This window comes from Ixodes scapularis, unplaced genomic scaffold (genome assembly GCF_016920785.2).
Source record: "Ixodes scapularis isolate PalLabHiFi unplaced genomic scaffold, ASM1692078v2 PGA_scaffold6__148_contigs__length_123643588, whole genome shotgun sequence".
Lineage (NCBI taxonomy): Eukaryota > Metazoa > Arthropoda > Arachnida > Ixodida > Ixodidae > Ixodes > Ixodes scapularis.
The window spans coordinates 9,191,320-9,211,512 of NW_024609881.1; the positions used below are offsets into that span (position 1 = coordinate 9,191,320).

Below are 20,193 nucleotides of genomic sequence, written 5' to 3' on the forward strand. Positions count from 1 at the left end.
ATTTGTATGTGCCATACGTGACCCATGATGCAGCAGAAGATTAAAATGGCATCAAGTACCACCACTAAAGACGGACAATTTGACCAGCGCACTGTGCTAACCTGGGGCCTTTAAGATGCAGCATGTGAAAGTGACTACATGAACGTATGAGGTGTGACTATTAAATAATAGTACTGGTGGCACAAGCATGGTTTATTATTACAATCTCGCAACTTAATTGCTATCCACTTCCTCTCCCTTATCTATACACCAACGAACACACAGTTTCCACTGTCTGAAACGCCACTGTAGGTTATCATGTGTCAACCTCTTTAGCAGCACCACTGTTTTCTCCTTTATCTCTTCAACAATCTTAAAATATTGGTTTCTTTCAATGCAGATTTTACCTTTGCAAACAGGAAAAAGTCCCACACATTTAAACCTGGTGAGTAAGAAGTGATCCAGCATGGGGATTCTCATTTCGGCCTGAAACTGTATTATGAACAGAACATGGTGAGCTGGAGCAATTGCCATGGTGAGCGTTGCGATTTGCCGAGGGACAAGAGAATGTCCCTCAGCAAATCATAACACAATGTTCTGTTCGTAAAGCAGTTTCAGGCCGTTAACAGGATCCCCATGCTGGATTCCTTCTTACTTGCCATATCTAGCTGCATGTGGCTTTTCCCTGTTTACAAAAGGGAAATCCGCATTAAAGGGAACCCATTTTCAGTCTGTGTAGGAGGTAGAGGAGAAACCGACGGCACTGCTGAAGCGGTTGACAGGTGATTACCGGCAGCACCATTTCCAACAATGGAAAATTGACATGCAACAGTAAATAGATAAGGAAGTGGTGTGTGTTGAAGAGGATAACAATAAAATTGTAAGATTTGTATAGTAAATTATGCTTATGGCACCAGTGTCACTATTTAATAGCCACACCTCGGACACTGGTACAATGCCCGTCCTCTCCAAAACGGAGAGATACGAGATTTGAGCTTATTGTTTCATTGTCCGTCTGCACCTTGATTCTGAGTGAAGTGAGGAAGGGCACTACCGTATTTACTCGCAAAATGAACACACTTTTTTATATTTGAAGGGGGGTGTTCTATTACACGGGGTAAAATTTTTGCATTTACACGCTTTGCGTGAATATCATTTTAGGTGCCAATATGACATGGCATGGTACTGTGGTACGTCTCCACTGCCAGAGCGCACCCATGGCTGGTCGTGGGTGCGCCACAGTAACCATGCTCTATAAGTTGCGAACCTATTTTAGGGCACTTTTGGCGTGCCTTTTGCCGAAGAAAAAGCACCCTACGAAGCTCACTCAGGACGGAGTGCGATGCGACCATTCTTAGGCCTAACCACTTTCAGGATATCACTGTCCGAAAGCGGATCAGAGACGACGGCGTGTTTGTTGACATCAATGCATCCGATGGACAAGGCACGTCCAAAGCTGGGCAATTTCTGGACCCCAGCTTCGCTAGGCATACGTGCCACTCGGCTTCACGGTTGATCACTTCTGCAACTACGTACTTGCAGCCATTACGAGAGTGGCTTGGCTTGGCTTGACTTGGCCTGGCCACGTGGCCGCAAAAGAAAATTGGCTTCAAGACTCGCGGAGCCGAAAATTAAAAGTGTGTTCATTATGCGAGAAAAAGGAAAAAAGTCAAAATATTGATGCCCATTGTAGCGGGTACATTCATCATGCAAGTCTGTTCATTATGTGAGTAAATATGGTATTTGCACTGGGCAGACCAGCCTCTTAAAACAGGAGCCACACAAAACCAGGTGAGCAGAAGGAAGGGCATTCTTGGGGCCATGAATGATTTGTCAATGTTAATTCTAGCTGCAGAATTTGGAAAAACTGAATCACTACAAAACATAGGTAGGGTACCCTGTTTTCGGTGTATAATTTCCCTCAAATTTGGGAGTGTTTTCGGTGTTGATTTTTCTCCTAAATTCTGTTTTCTTCGGTGTCTACTTTTGTTATAGACCAGAAATTGGCGCTAATCAGGGCTACGTCGTCAAATCAAATGCATATCTGTGGCATTCATGAGAATGTGCGCAAGAATGACATTCATGCTTTCGCATTCACAACTCATAACAAGTGCTTAGGTGTACCTCGAGCCTTTTTCAACCCCGAATGTTACCGACGATTGTGATTTGCTAGACCGCTTCCATATATCCTGGTAGCAGCCGTAAGTGGCGATTATTGGGATAGTAGACACCGGTTTTATTCATGAAAAGCTTGTGCTATCCGTGGGAATTCAGTTGTTGCCATCCTTAATCGCGCTCCACTTGGTTAGGGAGAGCAACAACAAAAAAGCTTGCAGCAGTACGCTCCATGATAACACACTTTCTCTTTAGAGCATTGGGACTGCACGCTGTCACAATGCCTGTTCGTGTCCCCTCTCGTACTGCTGCAAAGGAAATCCCGAGCTGGGTGTCCATGAAGGGAACATTCCTCACCAGCTGAAGTTTTTCAATGAGCACCAAGTATTGGGGATGCAGTTGTGTAGGGCTCCCGTCAAACACGGCAAGCGCTTGAACGATGCCAACTGAAGCATCCTGCAGTTGAGCAACACAGTTGACTCTCTTCGGCATGCTGTATGATTCCGTATGCCAAAGAATGCCATTACACTGAAACCGTTTGTAGTATGTGATGTGTAGTGGCAGAAACCCCAGGTGGTTCTCTAACACCACTTCAAGCCTTATGTCGGTGCCGGAGAAACTCAGTCGCCGGTACACAACTACATCCCCAGGGAGCCTCACCCCAGTCCTACCTATGGTCTCCCGACCGACCATCCTCTCAAAGAATGCCCTTCCTTCTGGTACCTCAATTCTGTCTGCCCAAAGAGAAAGCTGCTGCCACAAAACAAATGTTCGGGCAATCTGCTCACCAACCCACTGCGTCCCAGAAAAGTAGTTAAGCAGAACAGCGTTCCGCCCCTCAAAGGGAAAACAAGAGGTCGCCCACAGCGGGCCCCAGGCTTCCACAGAGTCCGTTAAGTGAAGCAGCTGGTGAACGTTGTACGACACGTTTGTCGTGCCGTACAACGCTCTCATCTGCAACACAAACTTCTCCAGCAGAGCCCGTGCCTCACGAAAATCTCGCTCCGTGATTTCGTCTTTGAGGAGCAGGTACACGCCGTAGGAGAGAAGTGTGAAGTGCTTAAAAAACTGCCGTGGCAAGAAGGGCTTCAGCACAACGTAACCATAAAAAAGTAAAAGGGCTCGCAACTCTGATGCCTTCCAATGGGCTCTGTCCTCAAACTTCCTCGGGGTGCGTGTAATCTCAGTCGGAGGAGAGACTGCTAGCAGGAAGCTGTTTAGCAGCGACACCTTTCTTCCAATGTACCAGGGACAGTCATGGTACTCGCTTTCAAGCCACAGCTTAAGCAACTGTCGCATGACGCTAAGGCAAGCACAGTGCTGGTAGTCTGGGATAAAACCATCTACCACGTCAAATCGAGGAAGGGTCATCGCAAGGCAGGGGCCCTTCACCCCGCTCACAGGTATCGCAGTAGTGCCCTCTGTTGCCTCTTCCAGATGCTTCCGAGCTGTTCTACGCTCTGGAGGTGGATCTAGGTATTGATAGGAACAGCCTCCTGGATGGTAACACCACCCACACCCATAGAAACCGTTAAACTGTTTGCAGTTTCGCACTGCACAGCGAGCTACAGCATCCACGGAGCATGCAGCTGCAAAAACTCTTACATCGACCTTCTTTCCTTGTTTCAAACAAGAAAATCCTCCAGAAAGATCCTGCAGCTCTTTAGTGATAGGAGTCAGGAGAGTAGTCATGTTGGGTTTGGAAAACCCAAACCACAGTGCAGGCATCAACATGTTCTGCTTCCGCACTGCAGGGTCCAACTGGAGGATTTCGCATTGAACTGGCCAGATGTCGAAGCTAGATTTTTCAAACACTCTGATCCCGTCCGTGTTCCAGAGCAGGGAAATGTCGTGACTTGAAAAATCAGCTGACAGTCTGGCATGTTCAATGCCATCCGCCACATCCCTAATGGTGTCCCCTCTGCTGTTTTGTGGAAGCCACTTGAGGTTAGGCTGTGCAAGGATCCGTTCAATCTGCTCCTTCAAAGGCATGACAAGAAAAAGGGGGCAGGAGACCAGATCAATATCCCGGTCACAGTTTTCGCATCGAGCTTGACTCTCATCAGTTGCCTGCCCCACATACCCCAGGCAATCGAGGCAGTAGAAGTGCCTCTCCGCACCAGGCACGTCGGCACCCAAAGCCTTCAAAAGGTACTTGGAGCGTGGTGCTTTGCCCGGGGTGATTACGTTTTGCATATCTAACAAATCCGTAATACCCTGGTCACTAACTTTGTGTCGCATCACATACGCCATCAAGAGGGCAGCAATCTCCGTTCTTTCATCAGCAAAAGGGAGACTTGCGGTTGGGCCTCCATCAGAATCTGGGTCCTGAAACATTCAAACAATTTGCACATACTCAATACAAAAAATCCTCGTGGCAAAGGTCAAATATGTATGAATATGCACCAGACACATAGCCAGGGGGGGGGAGACCCAGCCCCCCCCCCCCTCGTAATTTTCCATTTTTCTGGGACCTCCTCTCCCCCCTTCCCCTCATACAGCATTTTGTCATGGGTGGGCCCCCCTTACCGAAACAAAATCTTGGCTACATGCCCGACATGCACGTTCGGTTGGTGTTGGATTCCTGGGTTAAACTAGTAACATGGGACACATGACGACAGGCAGTCAACATTGACAGGACGGTGACCAAACACATTACTCCGGACCGGACCGCAAAGTAGGCTTACTGTATTACCGAAGTTATCATTTCCTAAATTGTATTTATAGGCTTACAGGCTTTCAGGGATATCTATAGAAGTATTGCTCACTCCTTACTTGTAGTGAATGCCCATAAGTTACCAAGATCGCGACCTACAATATACAGCAGGAATTATACCAAATAATGTAAAACCCTTTATCTTTGCAGCTTAACGTTTTTGCGTATTGGGCACAGGAGATGCATTTGCAGCAACTAAATGTTGTGAATTCTAGAGACCAAGATTGGAGGCTATTCTATGAAGCTAGTTTCGCATGCTCTTAAATTTTGCAAAATTTTCTGCGTCGTCTGCTATAAAAACGGCGGCTTACGGTTGACTGACGAGCACTGTCGCCACCCCGCTGCCGAATCAGCTGGATTATGCCCAGCCTTTCATGAGCGGGAAGTTCCGCTCAGGAAAGGGCGGGTTCCAATCGTAAATCACATTTTTAGTAGGAAAAGAAGCGTCGCATGAGCGTAATGTTTGGATTTTTAGGATGCTTAGAGCCTGTAGAACGAGTTATCACCAAGAACAGACAATCTCAGAAAAGCCTTTAGTGCACCTTAAAGGTTTTACAGTAATTAATTATTACATACTGAATTCTGGTTTACACACAAAAATACTGAATTTCATGACACAGCCTCAAATGGTGTCAAATAGTGGATCTCAATAATTAATTGAAAATAAAACAAACAATAGTCAATGCGAATCTAAACATATACTAAACATCCAAGCCACAGCTAAATGGCCCCCGACACAAAAAGAAAAGGATCTTTTTCCTGTGAAGCACTACATTATAGTCTAGATACTACTATATTATTTTTTGCTATGCAGTCCCCTATTTACTGAAAAGAAGTTAAGCTGAAATGAGAGAACCAATGCAGAAAAATGTGGAACAAAGGCATTCTTGATATTTCTGTGGTCATACGAGCTTTATGGATCTTGTGCTAATAAAGATGCCCCTCACCCGGCTTATCAAATATTCAAAGCTCTATTTTATCGTTATGACAGTGGAAATTACAACATAAGCAGCAGTGAGAAGTCTGTTGTCAAGCAGCAGATTTTATTTTTTGTAAGGCAGGCACCTATAGGTTCTATATCAGTAAAACCTTGAGTACCTTTAGCAAGCAATCAATGATACTCACTTCTTCATCTCCAATCTCATCCAAAGGGCTGGTGTCTGCCTCACTTGCCAGAGGTGAAGAACTTACTTCTTCCTGATGTAATAAAACAGAGTCAATGGGTAAATATTGCTGACCACAATAGTACATCATTCTATCGTTTTTCAAAATTAGTTAAAGCAGGCCATAATGTGACCACATCCATTGGAATACTATTAAGCGTATTGGCAAAAGCTGCTTTTTAAAAGAAGAAAAAGATCATACAAAAAGAAGTGCATTTTCTTCTCATTTCTTCCCTGAACTGGCAAACGAGCGCCATGAAACAAACCTGTTTCCATAGATAGACAGACATGTATAGTCAAAAGCAAACTTAACTGGAGCGTGCCGCCGCCCATTTGTTTTCCCGATGGGCGCTAGTTTAGCGACAATCGGTACAACTGATTGGTCACGTGATGGCAAGTTCATCGCAGCGCGTGGGGGGAACATGGTAGCTCTTTAGACAAGATTCTGCAGAAACATTTCTTTTTCTATGTTTTTGACCTGTCCTTATGCTGCATTCTGCATTAAATCCACTCGTTTTCAAAAATGAAATACAGAACTGTTCTGATCATTGCATTACTTAATACGGCATTTTCAACCTACATCTTGAGTGTATTCATGACTACTTTCCCTTCCCGAAAGAAGAATCCTGTGCGAATGAGACTAAATATCTTGATTCGCCGACCCATCCAAAATGAATCTTCATTTTAACCTCTTTTTATTTTAAAGCAGAACGTGACATGCATGCAAAAAGAAAAAAAAAGACAGCAGCATTCTTTTCTTTCCTTTTTGGTGTGGGTGCTATCTGACATGACACCCCACCTCGGGATTTACCACGCTCCTCCCGTGCACTAAGATGGGCCTGTCGCCACATCATTAAGTGGCCGTGACAACCCCGGCCAGGCTAGCGGCCCTCAGAAAGCATGCATTGCGCCACGGTCCAGTTAAGTTTGGTTCTGACTGTAGAGGCTTACAACCCGTACATGTCTGTCATTGTCTACATCAGGGGTGGCCAAGCTGCGGCTCTTTGTGTTTCAAAGTGCAGCTCGTGGCTCCCTAGTAAACCTAACCCCTGCCACCCTGCCTCTCTCCCGGTCACACGAGCACTTCCCCAAAACTAGAAATGGAATGCGTTTTAAACTGAAATACAGGTTGCGGTTTGGTATTGGTACCTTACAGTTGGACTGCATTTGACTCGGACAGATATAAAGTGGTTCAAGTTTAATTTATTGCTCAGGACAAAATTACCCCCCCCCCTTTCCTTCCTCCCTCCCATCCATCCATCCCCCCGCCCCGCTTTCCTGCCTTTCCTCTTCTAGCTGGCTCTTTGAAGTGTTGTGGTTTTGTTTGCGGCTTCTAGGACAGGTCAGCATGGCCACCCCTGGTCTGTAAGCTTGTTTTGGCTTTCTCAGCGTTACATAGTGGTTGCATATATCATAATCTTACTTGTGCTGCTGGCACCTCTTCCATGGGGCTCCCGTCCATATCTGCACCAGGTACCGGAGAACAGTCTGGTTCGGCCTAGTTTGATGAAGGAAAAGCTTACCATTTCAGTACTTTTGTTGTGAAAACAAGAAGCAAATGCCACGATATTGTGTAACAGAAGTGTCTGTGCGAGAAAGTTAGAGGTTCAGCTGTCACACTGCCTTCAGAGTGTAAAATGTACTAGGTGTGTGAATACTGCTTTGAATTGAATAGCACAATGTCATGCCTAGCTTCAACACTGCAAAAACTGCTGGTATGCGCGGCTTCCCTTTACACCATGAAGGCTGTGAATGTCGCAGTGCTATTTGATCCGAATCATTATTCACACAGCTCTAGTTAAATGTGCAGGATGTGCGTGCTTGCTCCAATGGCAGGCTTGGCTGCTTAGCAGGAGACCCTGTCTCCAGCTGAATTCTGAGAGGAACCCTGCCCCACCCCAGTCAAAAGTTGCACAAGGCCCCTGGATATGTGCCTGGAAGCAGGCACGTAGCCAGGATTTTGTTTCGGGGGGGTCCGCTCATGACAAAATGCTGTATGAGGGGGAGGGGGGAGAGGAGGTCCCAGCAAAATGGAAGATTTTGGGGGGGGGGGGGCCGGGCCCCATGGGCGTCACCCCTGGCTACAGGCCTGCCTGGAAGGCATGTTTTAGGAATTGTCATATGGAAATTACTATGCAAGTGAAGGGTAGAAAAAGTATACTAGTGCGTTGGTACTGCCGCAACCACCCCCACAAACTGGAGGCATTGGCAGTGGCTTGTTGCGTGCCATGCCCCCACCCGACGGTGGTGCCTCTGACGCCACCCCGACAGTGGCATCGGGGTGGAATAAATGAAAGCTTCTGTCCCTGTACCAAACTTCGCCTGAAGTTTGGTACAGGGACAAAAAGAAGTGCATTTTCTTCTCATTTCTTCCCTGAACTGGCAAACGAGCGCCATGAAACAAACCTGTTTCCATAGATAGACAGACATGTATAGTCAAAAGCAAACTTAACTGGAGCGTGCCGCCGCCCATTTGTTTTCCCGATGGGCGCTAGTTTAGCGACAATCGGTACAACTGATTGGTCACGTGACGGCAAGTTCATCGCAGCGCGTGGGGGGAACATGGTAGCTCTTTAGACAAGATTCTGCAGAAACATTTCTTTTTCTATGTTTTTGACCTGTCCTTATGCTGCATTCTGCATTAAATCCACTCGTTTTCAAAAATGAAATACAGAACTGTTCCGATCATTGCATTACTTAATACGGCATTTTCAACCTATATCTTGAGTGTATTCATGACTACTTTCCCTTCCCGAAAGAAGAATCCTGTGCGAATGAGACTAAATATCTTGATTCGCCGACCCATCCAAAATGAATCTTTATTTTAACCTCTTTTTATTTTAAAGCAGAACGTGACATGCATGCAAAAAGAAAAAAAAGACAGCAGCATTCTTTTCTTTCCTTTTTGGTGTGGGTGCTATCTGACATGACACCCCACCTCGGGAATTACCACGCTCCTCCCGTGCACTAAGATGGGCCTGTCGCCACATCATTAAGTGGCCGTGACAACCCCGGCCAGGCTAGCGGCCCTCAGAAAGCATGCACTGCGCCACGGTCCAGTTAAGTTTGGTTCTGACTGTAGAGACTTACAACCCGTACATGTCTGTCATTGTCTACATCAGGGGTGGCCAAGCTGGGGCTCTTTGTGTTTCAAAGTGCAGCTCGTGGCTCCCTAGTAAACCTAACCCCTGCCACCCTGCCTCTCTCCCGGTCACACGAGCACTTCCCCAAAACTAGAAATGGAATGCGTTTTAAACTGAAATACAGGTTGCGGTTTGGTATTGGTACCTTACAGTTGGACTGCATTTGACTCGGACAGATATAAAGTGGTTCAAGTTTAATTTATTGCTCAGGACAAAATTACCCCCCCCCCTTTCCTTCCTCCCTCCCATCCATCCATCCCCCCGCCCCGCTTTCCTGCCTTTCCTCTTCTAGCTGGCTCTTTGAAGTGTTGTGGTTTTGTTTGCGGCTTCTAGGACAGGTCAGCATGGCCACCCCTGGTCTGTAAGCTTGTTTTGGCTTTCTCAGTGTTACATAGTGGTTGCATATATCATAATCTTACTTGTGCTGCTGGCACCTCTTCAATGGGGCTCCCGTCCATATCTGCACCAGGTACCGGAGAACAGTCTGGTTCGGCCTAGTTTGATGAAGGAAAAGCTTACCATTTCAGTACTTTTGTTGTGAAAACAAGAAGCAAATGCCACGATATTGTGTAACAGAAGTGTCTGTGCGAGAAAGTTAGAGGTTCAGCTGTCACACTGCCTTCAGAGTGTCAAATGTACTAGGTGTGTGAGTACACGGATTAATTCTGTTCCTGTATGCCCTTACAGGTTGGTTGTCGTTGCTTACTTTGCTTATGACATTATTTTGCTCTGTCGCTGCTGCTGCCTGTGGTGTCGTGCCGGTTTTTAGGCAATTGTCACTTTTTTTTTTAAATGACTGAGCTGATATGTTTTAAATGTCAAGAAGAGATCTCCGATGAGCAATCGATTTCATGTAATGATTGCGGATATTCGTATCACCCCGGAAGTTGTTCGGGAATCTCTGAAGCGACACTGAGAACAAAAGGCGAGTCATATCGCAAAGCTTGGAAGTGCCCCACCTGCCGAGCTTCGAAACTGAAAGGCGGTGCGTCCAATAAGCAAACACCCGATGACGCCATATGGACAATGTTGGCGTCCATGAACTCAAAACTAGATAACCTACTAGATCTGAAGGAAACAGAGTGAAACATTGAAGCGTCGGTCAACATGATGTCGGCACAATACGATGAGATTCTGAAAACCGTCACGGAACATAAGAAAGAAATTAAAATTCTCAAATCTAGAGTTGAAGAAATCGAGAAGCGAGACGAAACGAGGGAACTCAGCCAGTTAAAGTTGGAGCTCCATGACCTTGAATGGAGAAGTCGGAAGCTTAATTTGGAATTCCACGGTATTCCAAAAACTAAAGACGAAGATCTAATGAGCAAAGTGAATGAGGTCGCGCCAGCGCTAGAAATACCCGAGCTGACTGGAACTGACATCACAGCAATCCACCGACTGCCGTCAAAGCCCGACAAGATTCCAGGTATTATTGTCAGGTTTGCCTCTCAGACAACATGGGACGCGTGGTTGGACCGTAAAAAAAGGCTAAGAGCAAGTGGAAAGAAAGTGTACATCAACGAGAACCTGACAAAACAAAATCGAGAACTGCTTGTCAAGGCTAAGGACTGGGCAAAAGGAAAAGGTTTCTTGTATGTGTGGCACAAAAATGGTAAAATCTTTGTTAGGCGCAGAGATGGTGACAATGCCTTTGTGGTCAGGAGTGATGAAGATTTGCAAAACATTCCGTCGTAGTTGCATATTTGATGATGCTTAGATTATTTTTTCACAAATAAACTCAAAATGGCTTTTCCAATGACAGAGAGTACTTCTTTTCAGCCACTACTTCCTGTTGAAGTAACGGCTCTCCTCGAGAAAAAATGTAGTTCACATTTAAAGTGTTTTCATTTAAACGCGCAGTCCGCAGTTAACAAAAAAACAGACCTTGAATCGCTTTTTGATCAGTTCGGTGTTCTTTTTGATATCGTAATGCTTACCGAGACCTGGTATAAAAATGACTCGGATATTTTTAGTTTACCATCCCATGATACGCATGTTTTAAATCGTACTTTAAAGCGAAGCGGAGGATTGGCAATCTTGATTAGAAAGGGTATTGAATGTGAACTACTAAGTGATTATTCTCTTATCACAAAAGATGTGGAAGCATTGTGCTTACGTAATAATCAAAATATTTTCGCGGTTTTTTATCGCCCACCGGACGGTAGTATGTCATCTTTTTTTGCATTTCTTGAGTCTTTTTTGATGTTCACAAATGAAAGTCAATATAACGTCATTTGTGGGGGTGATTTTAATATTGATATGTCTTCTGACAGTGTTTCTAAAAGGGAAATGGAGAACGTACTTAACATGTATGGATGTGTCAACACGATAGTCGATCCTACAAGAGTTACCTTACAGTCTAAAACCATTTTAGATTTGTTTATAACCAATTTTCATACAGATCGACTGAACAGTGGAGTTATAAGTTGTGACTTGAGTGACCATCTTCCCATTTTCTTGTGTGTTGAGCTTAATATATCTCGAAAGCTAACGAAATGCGAACCTGCGATTTTCTAAAGTATTGATAAAAATAGCCTCGATGCTTTCTGACGAGACATCGCAGCTGTAGATTGGAATACGGTGCTTACGCAAGAAACGGTTGATTATGCCTATAACTTATTTTTAGAACAATTTCTAAAGCTGTATAAACTTCACTTTCCATATAAATCCGTAAAAATATCAAAAAAGATTCGTAAACCGTGGGTAACGCCCACTTTGATAAAAAAAAATTCGTAAGAAAGATATACTATTCAAACGGTTCGTTAAGACACGCAACCCAGATGCTCTTAAGGAATTTAAGTCTTATCGAAACGGCTTAACTAAGGAGCTAAGGAATGCCAAGAAATGTTATTATTCTTCCCTTTTCTCGTCGGCAAATGGTCGCACTGACGTAATATGGAAGCATCTTGGTTCGATGGTTAAGGGGTTTCCTGTTCCAAACTTTATTGAAACATTGCAGTACAAAGGTGTAAGTTTAACTGGCCAAGATTTGGCAAATGTGTTTAATGAATATTTTGTAAATATATCTAGTATTGCCGACACTAATGACTCATGTAAATATATTTGTCAAAGAAACTGTAGATCTATATTTTTAGAGTCAATTGCTAGTTCAGAAATAACTAATGTGATTATGCACTTAAAAATAGCGGCAGCTGCGACGCTGATGGAATGCAAATTCGCCCAATTAAGTATGTTGCCGACCTAATTGCTCCCGTGTTAACTTACATTTTTAATCTTTCTCTGGAGTCTTGTGTGTTTCCCAGAAGAATGCAAGTAGCGAAGGTGTCTGTACTGTATAAAAAAAGTGATAAAAATGACTTAGGCAACTATAGACCTATTTCTATATTGCCCGTATTTTCGAAGGTTTTGGAAAAGCTACTCTATCACCGTTTAGTAGATTTCTCGAATAAATGTGACCTCATAACTTCCTCGCAATTTGGTTTCAGAAAAAACTGTTCAACAGAGACAGCTTTACTTAATCAAAAAGAATTTATTTTAGAAAATTTTGAAAGTAAAAAATTAGTTTTAGGAGTGTTCCTAGATTTCACAAAAGCCTTTGACTGTCTTAGTCACGAAGTAATATTCAAAAAGCTTGAAATTTATGGCATTCGTGGACATGCCCTACAGCTTTTAAAATCGTACTTGCGACATCGTCAGCAATATGTTAACATAAACGGTCATTCTTCCACTGTAAGATCTATTACGTCAGGCTTTCCACAAGGAAGCATATTGGGACCATTTCTTTTTAATTTATACATTAATGATATAATCAACGTAAATACTAAGGCGAAATTTCTAATTTATGCTGATGACACAACCATTTTTTTTCTGGTGAAACCTGTGACGAATTAATTGATATGGCGAACTTTACTCTATTAAATATAAAAGGCTGGGGGGATAGCAACTCACTGAAAATTAATATTAATAAGACTAAAGCCGTCATATTTCGACCAAAAAATAAGTCTCTGGTTATATCGAAGGTTCTCCGCTTTGACTCGTCTCCCATCGAAATCGTTAGTTGTTTCAAAACACTCGGAGTGTTTTTTAGTGAGACAATGAGCTGGGATAATCATATAAACTATATTGTTCCAAAGCTTGCTCGGGTAGTTGGAATCGTAAATCGCTACCGATCTGTTTTACCAACGAACGTTAAATTGTTGCTCTATAAATCACTATTTTATTCCCATTTAACGTATTGTCTTCTAGTTTGGGGCACATCCACAATGACTAATATAGAAAAACTGTTTTTGCTCCAGAAAAAAATATTGAGAGGAATATGTAATGTGCCATATGACTTTCACTCTGCCGATTTATTTAAGACTTGTAAAATAATTAACATTTTTAAATTATATCAGTACAGACTCGCTACAAGTTTTAAAAGTGAAAAGAAAAGGGGATTGTGTTTTCTGGAAAGACTTGCGTCGTTAAGGGAAACTTGCCCACATTATTCCACCCGCAACGCAGAAAAATGGAGGATGGTCACGCAACGAACAAATTATGGCTATCAAATGTTAAATTTCACACTTCCACATTTACTAAATAGTTTTAGCATTGATGATATTGACTTTGATAGTTTAACCTTCCAAGACCTGCGCTTATATTTTTGTACGTGATCATTCTATGTTTTTTGTACTTGGGTGAACCTTGGTTTGTAGAAATGTCAACCGGAGATGTGCAACGGTTTCACTATATACTTTGCCTTTTTTGTATTTTTTTTTTCCGCCTGCTTGCTGCTGACGAATGTAAGGGGCCCGAGGACCAGTCAAGCTGCCTACTGCAGCTTTTTTCCTTTGGGCCCCCCATCATTTGATGGAAATAAAGTTATTATTATTATTATTATTATTATTATTATTAATTGAATAGCACAATGTCATGCCTAGCTTCAACACTGCAAAAACAGCTGGTATGCGCGGCTTCCCTTTACACCATGAAGGCTATGAATGTCGCAGTGCTATTTGATCCGAATCATTATTCACACAGCTCTAGTTAAATGTGCAGGATGTGCGTGCTTGCTCCAATGGCAGGCTTGGCTGCTTAGCAGGAGACCCTGTCTCCAGCTGAATTCTGAGAGGAACCCTGCCCCACCCCAGTCAAAAGTTGCACAAGGCCCCTGGATATGTGCCTGGAAGCAGGCACGTAGCCAGGATTTTGTTTCAGGGGGGTCCGCTCATGACAAAATGCTGTATGAGGGGGAGGGGGGAGAGGAGGTCCCAGCAAAATGGAAGATTTTGGGGGGGGGGGGCCGGGCCCCATGAGCCTCACCCCTGGCTACAGGCCTGCCTGGCAGGCATGTTTTAGGAATTGTCATATGGAAATTACTATGCAAGTGAAGGGTAGAAAAAGTATACTAGTGCGTTGGTACTGCCGCAACCACCCCCACAAACTGGAGGCATTGGCAGTGGCTTGTTGCGTGCCATGCCCCCACCCGACGGTGGTGCCTCTGACGCCACCCCGACAGTGGCATCGGGGTGGAATAAATGACAGCTTCTGTCCCTGTACCAAACTTCGCCTGAAGTTCTTGTGACCAGAGAAGCATTGAAGGACTCCGGTATAGTAGACCAGAATATCTCTCTTACTTGTGCAGCTGTCTGTTCTTCCGTGGGGCATCTGTCCAAATCTGCAGCTGGTGCTAAGGGACATCCTGTTTCAGCCTGGTTTGATAGAGGGAAACATATCAGTTCAACATTTATCCTGAGAAAATGCACAAGCCATTCTTTTGTATGCTGCAGTTTCTGTGCAAGAGTGTTTAGGTTCAGTGGTTGCGGCAGTGGTTGCGGCCTTCGAAGTTTTAAATGCATCAAACGTGCAAGTAGCTAGACGTACTAGGCTTAGCAACTTAGCTTGCTGAGGGGTTGGCCTGTCACCCCGATGCCATCTGCTTCTCAGTTAGTTTTCTTTCGAGATGTGCTCATCACGATCAAAGTGTTGTGCTGCATGAGATCTGTCTGAGCAAGCTCAAGTGCACCACCATCGCCAAGTACCTTGCTCTGAACCTAACAAATGAAAGTTGCCTAATGAAATGACACCTTCAAAGGAATATTTATTCATCTGTGAAATTGGCAACTTTGCCAGGTCTTGTCACAGTCAGTCCCGTGGCAAGGAAGGTAAGTGACAATTGCCTCGCCCCACCACGCATAGAGGTGTTGTGGGAATAAGGGTCATGTCCTACCATTGGCCATATCTTTTCGGGGAAGATCTTATGGCCCTGATTTCTGCGTTGTGCAATGTCACGGAACCACCTTTGCTTTCATGCAACGTTGGCAACTGCTCAATCAGCAGTGAGCTCCAATCCTGCCTGAAGGAAGTGTCGCGAAGCAGGCAATGTACTATTTTCTCGACTATGCAGGGACCTGAAGCTGGCATTTAACGTTTGTGGGCAGAACTTCTTGTTAACTGCTAGCTGGCAGTTAAAAGTTGTGGGAAGAGCTTCTAGTAAACTGCTAAGCTGTTATCGACTATAGCTTCCTTCTCGTACCTATCCGCATGGATCTCTTTATATGTGTTTTCAATAAGGTCACTGCACGTCATCATGTTTCATAAGGGCCCAAACAATAACTGAATTCACAAATGCATGCAGTTCTGGGTCTGAAGCGATGTGTTCTAATTAATGGAGGAGTGTTCTTACAACAGCTTATTCATGCCCAAAAGATTGGTGGGAGTTTCAAACTAAAAACGTTACTTCTGTATCTAGGCTTACAGGAAACAATGGTCTCTATTTGCTCTATATCATGCAGGTTGAAATGTGGTGGCTCTGGTATACAAACAGGCCAAAAAACGCTTCCGGTGCAATGCGAAGCTACTGTTTTTTCTCGTTTACCAGGCTAAATCTGCAAGCTTTGTTTCCGAAAGAGTCACTTCTTACACTGTACAAATTTTTTCATGTTTTTAAGGGAGGAAAAATGCTTTCAAAAGTGCCAGCCAGGAGTTGGAAAGGGCTATTCAAAAGGTGGCATTAATTAGTTTGCAGTCAAACAAAAAAAGGGCGAATATGGCCAGTGCTGTTTCGCGATACAGTTACGTCGAAGAGTCCCAGCTTGTGGAGCATTTTTGCAATGACTCCCGCTTTTGTACCTGGCATGAATCCTGAGGCTCTTCTAGCAGCATTTCTTGTTCAGTGCCGTGGGCATTCTGTAATTAAAAAATCAAACTAACATCAGCTGACTTATCTGCCACACAGTGAGCTATGGCAAGGTTCCATCCATGAACCTAGTAATTGTAACAAAAACAATTAACACAACATGTAAGTGTAAACAACACTGCAAGAACATATATCCCCTGGGATCAGATTTTGGTGAAGGAAGAGAGTGAGAGCATTCTCGACTGCTTATTGGATGTGATTCCACATAGTTTTGCTGGGTGAGCATTATCGAACAATGAGAAATTTTTCATCTGTTGCCGAGTCCATAGTCGGTCAATATTTTGGTTACTGTTCCTCAACAACTGAAAGATAGTGAGGATTAATTGCAGTAGCAGATCTGTTTCTTTTGAGTGCATCTTTCTTCACTGGTGGTCGTCATTTTGCGTACCGCAACAGAACGAGTTGAAATTTCAATGGAAAAACCGGTTGTCGATTGTTTAGTGTGTAAAGAAGGATTTCTGATAGTCAAAGAATAACAACACTCAAAGGTGCACTAAAGACGTTATCGAGATTCACTGCTCTGGTGATAAGTCATTCTACAGGCTCTAAGCATCGTAAAAACTCAAAAATTACGCTCATGCAATGCTCCTTTTCCTACTAAAAATGGTATCTACAATTTTGACACGCTCCTTCCTGGGCGGAACTTTCCGCGCAAAATAGAGCGTGTCCCGATCGTAAATCAAATCACAAGGACAACAGAGGTCCCTCTGTTGTCCTTTTCGTGCTTCGCCTGTTGTGGTCTCGTGCAGCATGTCTTGTCACGCTCACACAGTATGTGACCCAATCAATCGCTCTTTTGCTGCTGCAGAAGCCGCAAAGTGCAACACTTACAAATTTTCAATCCCTATCCTTACGTGTTTCGATCTGGATGAGCATCGTGCCGGCACACATTCGTGTACTACTACTTGTGTGGTGCACGTTAAAGAAAACCTCCGCTATCAATTTGAGCATTTTTAACTTAACACATTTTCTGAAAAAGCACCGAAAACTGAGCCGAGAGAAGTTGTTCAATCATTAAAAAACTGGTTAGATAATCTATAATCGTCAAAATTAAAAAAACCCGAAACTAATTTGCTACTTGACTGGCACTTCATTTTATTGTGACATCACATATGGTATACACGTTTGTAGATATGGACTCTGGGAGCCGCCATCTTGCTCATTTGGGGTGCACAAGGGCTAGGCCATTATTCGATTGAGACGCCTTGCTAGGGAGTCGTAATCAGATTATGGTCACGCCATAGCACATGCCAAATTAACACGATGGCGGCGCCCAGGGACCGTAACTGCTAACATGTATAAACATTCACACATGTGGAGTTTGAGCTTGACTCGCCCAATATCAGAACACAGGTACATTCGATCTACCTGCAGCGGTGCAGAAAAGTGTAGCGCAGTGCAGGAAGTGCAAGAAAGTGTACTTCCAGTGTGTTTCAAGATAGGCAGCACTTGCAAATCAAACATAGGTGTAGACCGAATGCACCGGTGCAGGAGGTGTAGGTACATTGAACACAGCTGCTGCATTGTGTTCGTGCCGCGGCTTCAGCTTCGTGAACGCGCAGTTCATGTGCACACACTTGCGGCAGAAGCCCCGATTGAGGCAGCTGTTATAGTCTGCTGCAGTTTAAGAATCGCAGGAGAGTAAAGAGGAGGGAAGCACCACTCCTCGCCAAGATTGGTGGTTTCCTTCTTTCCATTCTTCCTCTCCAGCGTCTGCTCTGCTAATGTGCACAAAGAGAGAGACATTTCCTGCTATTATTAACAATAGCCGATTCTATGACACAAATTAAGCTGCGTTTGATATACCTACACTTCCTGCACCTGTGCGCTCGGTCTACATCGTCGTATTCGATTCGGGAGTGCCATCTATCTTGAAACACACACCGGAAGTAACTTCCCTGCACTTCCCTGCGCCGTGCTACACTTTTCCACAACCATGGGGCGGCCCCCTGGATGGATGGATGTTAGCGGATGTATACCCTTTGTAACAAGCAGTAGCTTGCGCCACCTAGCCTAAACAATCTTCATAACCTCCCTCCCTCAAATTCTTTCCCTCTGTGTCACAAAAAAAATTACAAGTTCTTTTTTACCGCAAAAATAAACTAGGCACTGCTGAACGCTCATTCTAAGCCCAAAGGTAGCCCTAGAGGTCACAACCAGATGCCAAAGTTCCAGCCCGGTCCGATACCTTAACCAAAAGTATAGGTGATTTTCTAAAAATTTAAATGGGAAAATGGCGGCCCACAGAGTTTTGGAATACATGGGGCTCTATGGCACCAGAAACCGAAAACGGGAGAAAATGGGCTCCATTTTCCCATTGAAATTTTCAGAAAATCACTTATAACTTTTGATTAAGGTATCGGATCGGGCTGAAACTTTGGCATCTGGTTGTGACCTTTAGCGCTACCTTTGGGCGGAGAATCAGCGTTCGGCGATTCGGTTTAATTTTGCGGTAAAAAAAAACACTGTAATATTTTTTTTTTGTTACACCTTGTACATTTTTGCAACTATCACTGGGCCGATGAAAATAACCACCAGAATGGCCTTCAGGGGAGCAAAACAAAAGAAAAAGATAAATATAAAACACTCCCTATTTGTCGGTACTCCAAAACCAGACCCATTGGAGACAGGGTTGAGACTTTGGGCCGGAGCCACGTGGGTGGGAGTCCCAATTTTCCTCTGTCCTCCCTGTCTCCCCAGTTGTGCTAATTGCGTTAATTATCTTGAGCTGCTCTTGCTTAGCGTCGTCATTTGAGCAGCTGGCAGTGATTTCGGCATGTACGCGTAAATAAATTAAATTTTCTACTAATAAAATTTATATTTTGACGAGATATATCATTGGCATGTTCAGGAGTGCCCCAGAAATGTGTGGTGAAAAGTTGTTAAAAAGTGGCGCCTCTCAAAGTTACGACGGAGCTGCCCTTTAAAGACACCAGGCTAGTGGTTTTACTGGGCTGGTTAAATTGCTCATCTACAATGTAGATAATAATTGAGGTTGTGGGGATATTTAGACAGCGCATAGTACGTCAGCCATCTCAAAAATGCGACCAGTCACTTGCTGTAGATGAGAAATTTAGCCAGTGCAGTACAACCGCTAGCCTGGGGTCTTTAATGTGCACCACGCAGAAGTGGTACACGACCGCACGCCGGTACGATGCTCATCCAGATCGAAACGGGCAGGGGTGGGGATTGAACACAGGATCTCTGAGTTCTGCAGCGCGAGCTTTCGCTCCACGTGCTCCGAGCTGGTGTGCGCTAGCCCCTATGGCGCATTCACACTGGAAGCGGATCCGCGTTCGCAAGCACTTTGCGAAAGCGAATCCGCTTCCAGTGTGAATGCGCCCTTAGCCCACTCGCAAACCGATTCCCCTCTACAGTGTAAACAGTCATGCATTCAAGCTGTCTAAATGCAGGTTAGTTACAGCAACAAAATAAACTAAATTTATTTACCTCTCCGGTGTGTACCCCTAGGTCGCCGGTAGAAATATCGCCTTCCGTAACCTCGTCATATTGCGAGGAGTCGGCGACATCACAGTCTTCAACCACAGGGAAGGCGCTGGCTGTGGAGGCCCCAGCAGCGGAGGCCCCAGCAGCAGACATGTGCAGTTTTTGTCGATTTGCTGTTCTTTCGTGCACGGGCACATCCTGCTCGAGGTGTCGTTTGTACCTTGAAGGCATGGCCGCGCGTCCTTCCCTTCGCCACGGCGGCGACAGGGTACAGCAGTACGGAGCTGTATCCTGTACCTGGTACCGTTAAACAAACAGGAGCGTTTCTGCCACGCTGCCTACACCTGCAAAAAAAAGCTCATGCAACCTGACGGTGGCAGCTGGGCAGCTGGGTTGTTGTTGTAGACGTGATCAATAGATAGATCCATAATACGACTGTGTCACTAAAATGTAGTGGTAGCTAGCGCCACCTGATGAGAGTGTTTAGTCTTG

The 20,193-nt window shown here is 44.4% G+C and overlaps 1 protein-coding gene across 1 annotated transcript; it reads right to left on the reverse strand.

The window, feature by feature from the left end:
• Positions 1–2,126: 2,126 nt before the first annotated feature.
• On the reverse strand, positions 2,127–20,018 carry LOC121045970. The gene is made up of 4 exons (XM_042294557.1): positions 19,705–20,018; positions 16,188–16,244; positions 14,693–14,767; positions 2,127–4,422 (listed from the first exon to the last, which is right to left on the reverse strand). The coding sequence occupies exons 1-4, from the start codon at positions 19,930–19,932 to the stop codon at positions 2,266–2,268; spliced, it is 2,517 nt and encodes an 838-aa protein (XP_042150491.1). The 5' UTR covers positions 19,933–20,018; the 3' UTR covers positions 2,127–2,265.
• Positions 20,019–20,193: the final 175 nt, after the last annotated feature.

What these genes read in the sequence shown, in the direction of transcription:
- LOC121045970 (XM_042294557.1), bottom strand. Translation starts at nt 19,932, where the DNA reads ATGCCTTCAAGGTACAAACGACACCTCGAGCAGGATGTGCCCGTGCAC. An exon ending in TAGGGGTACACACCGGAGAG is followed by an intron (nt 16,245 to 19,704) that starts GTAAATAAATTT and finishes TTTTAATTACAG; the next exon opens with AATGCCCACGGCACTGAACA. An exon ending in AAGAACAGACAGCTGCACAA is followed by an intron (nt 4,423 to 14,692) that starts GTAAGAGAGATA and finishes TGAATGTTTCAG; the next exon opens with GACCCAGATTCTGATGGAGG.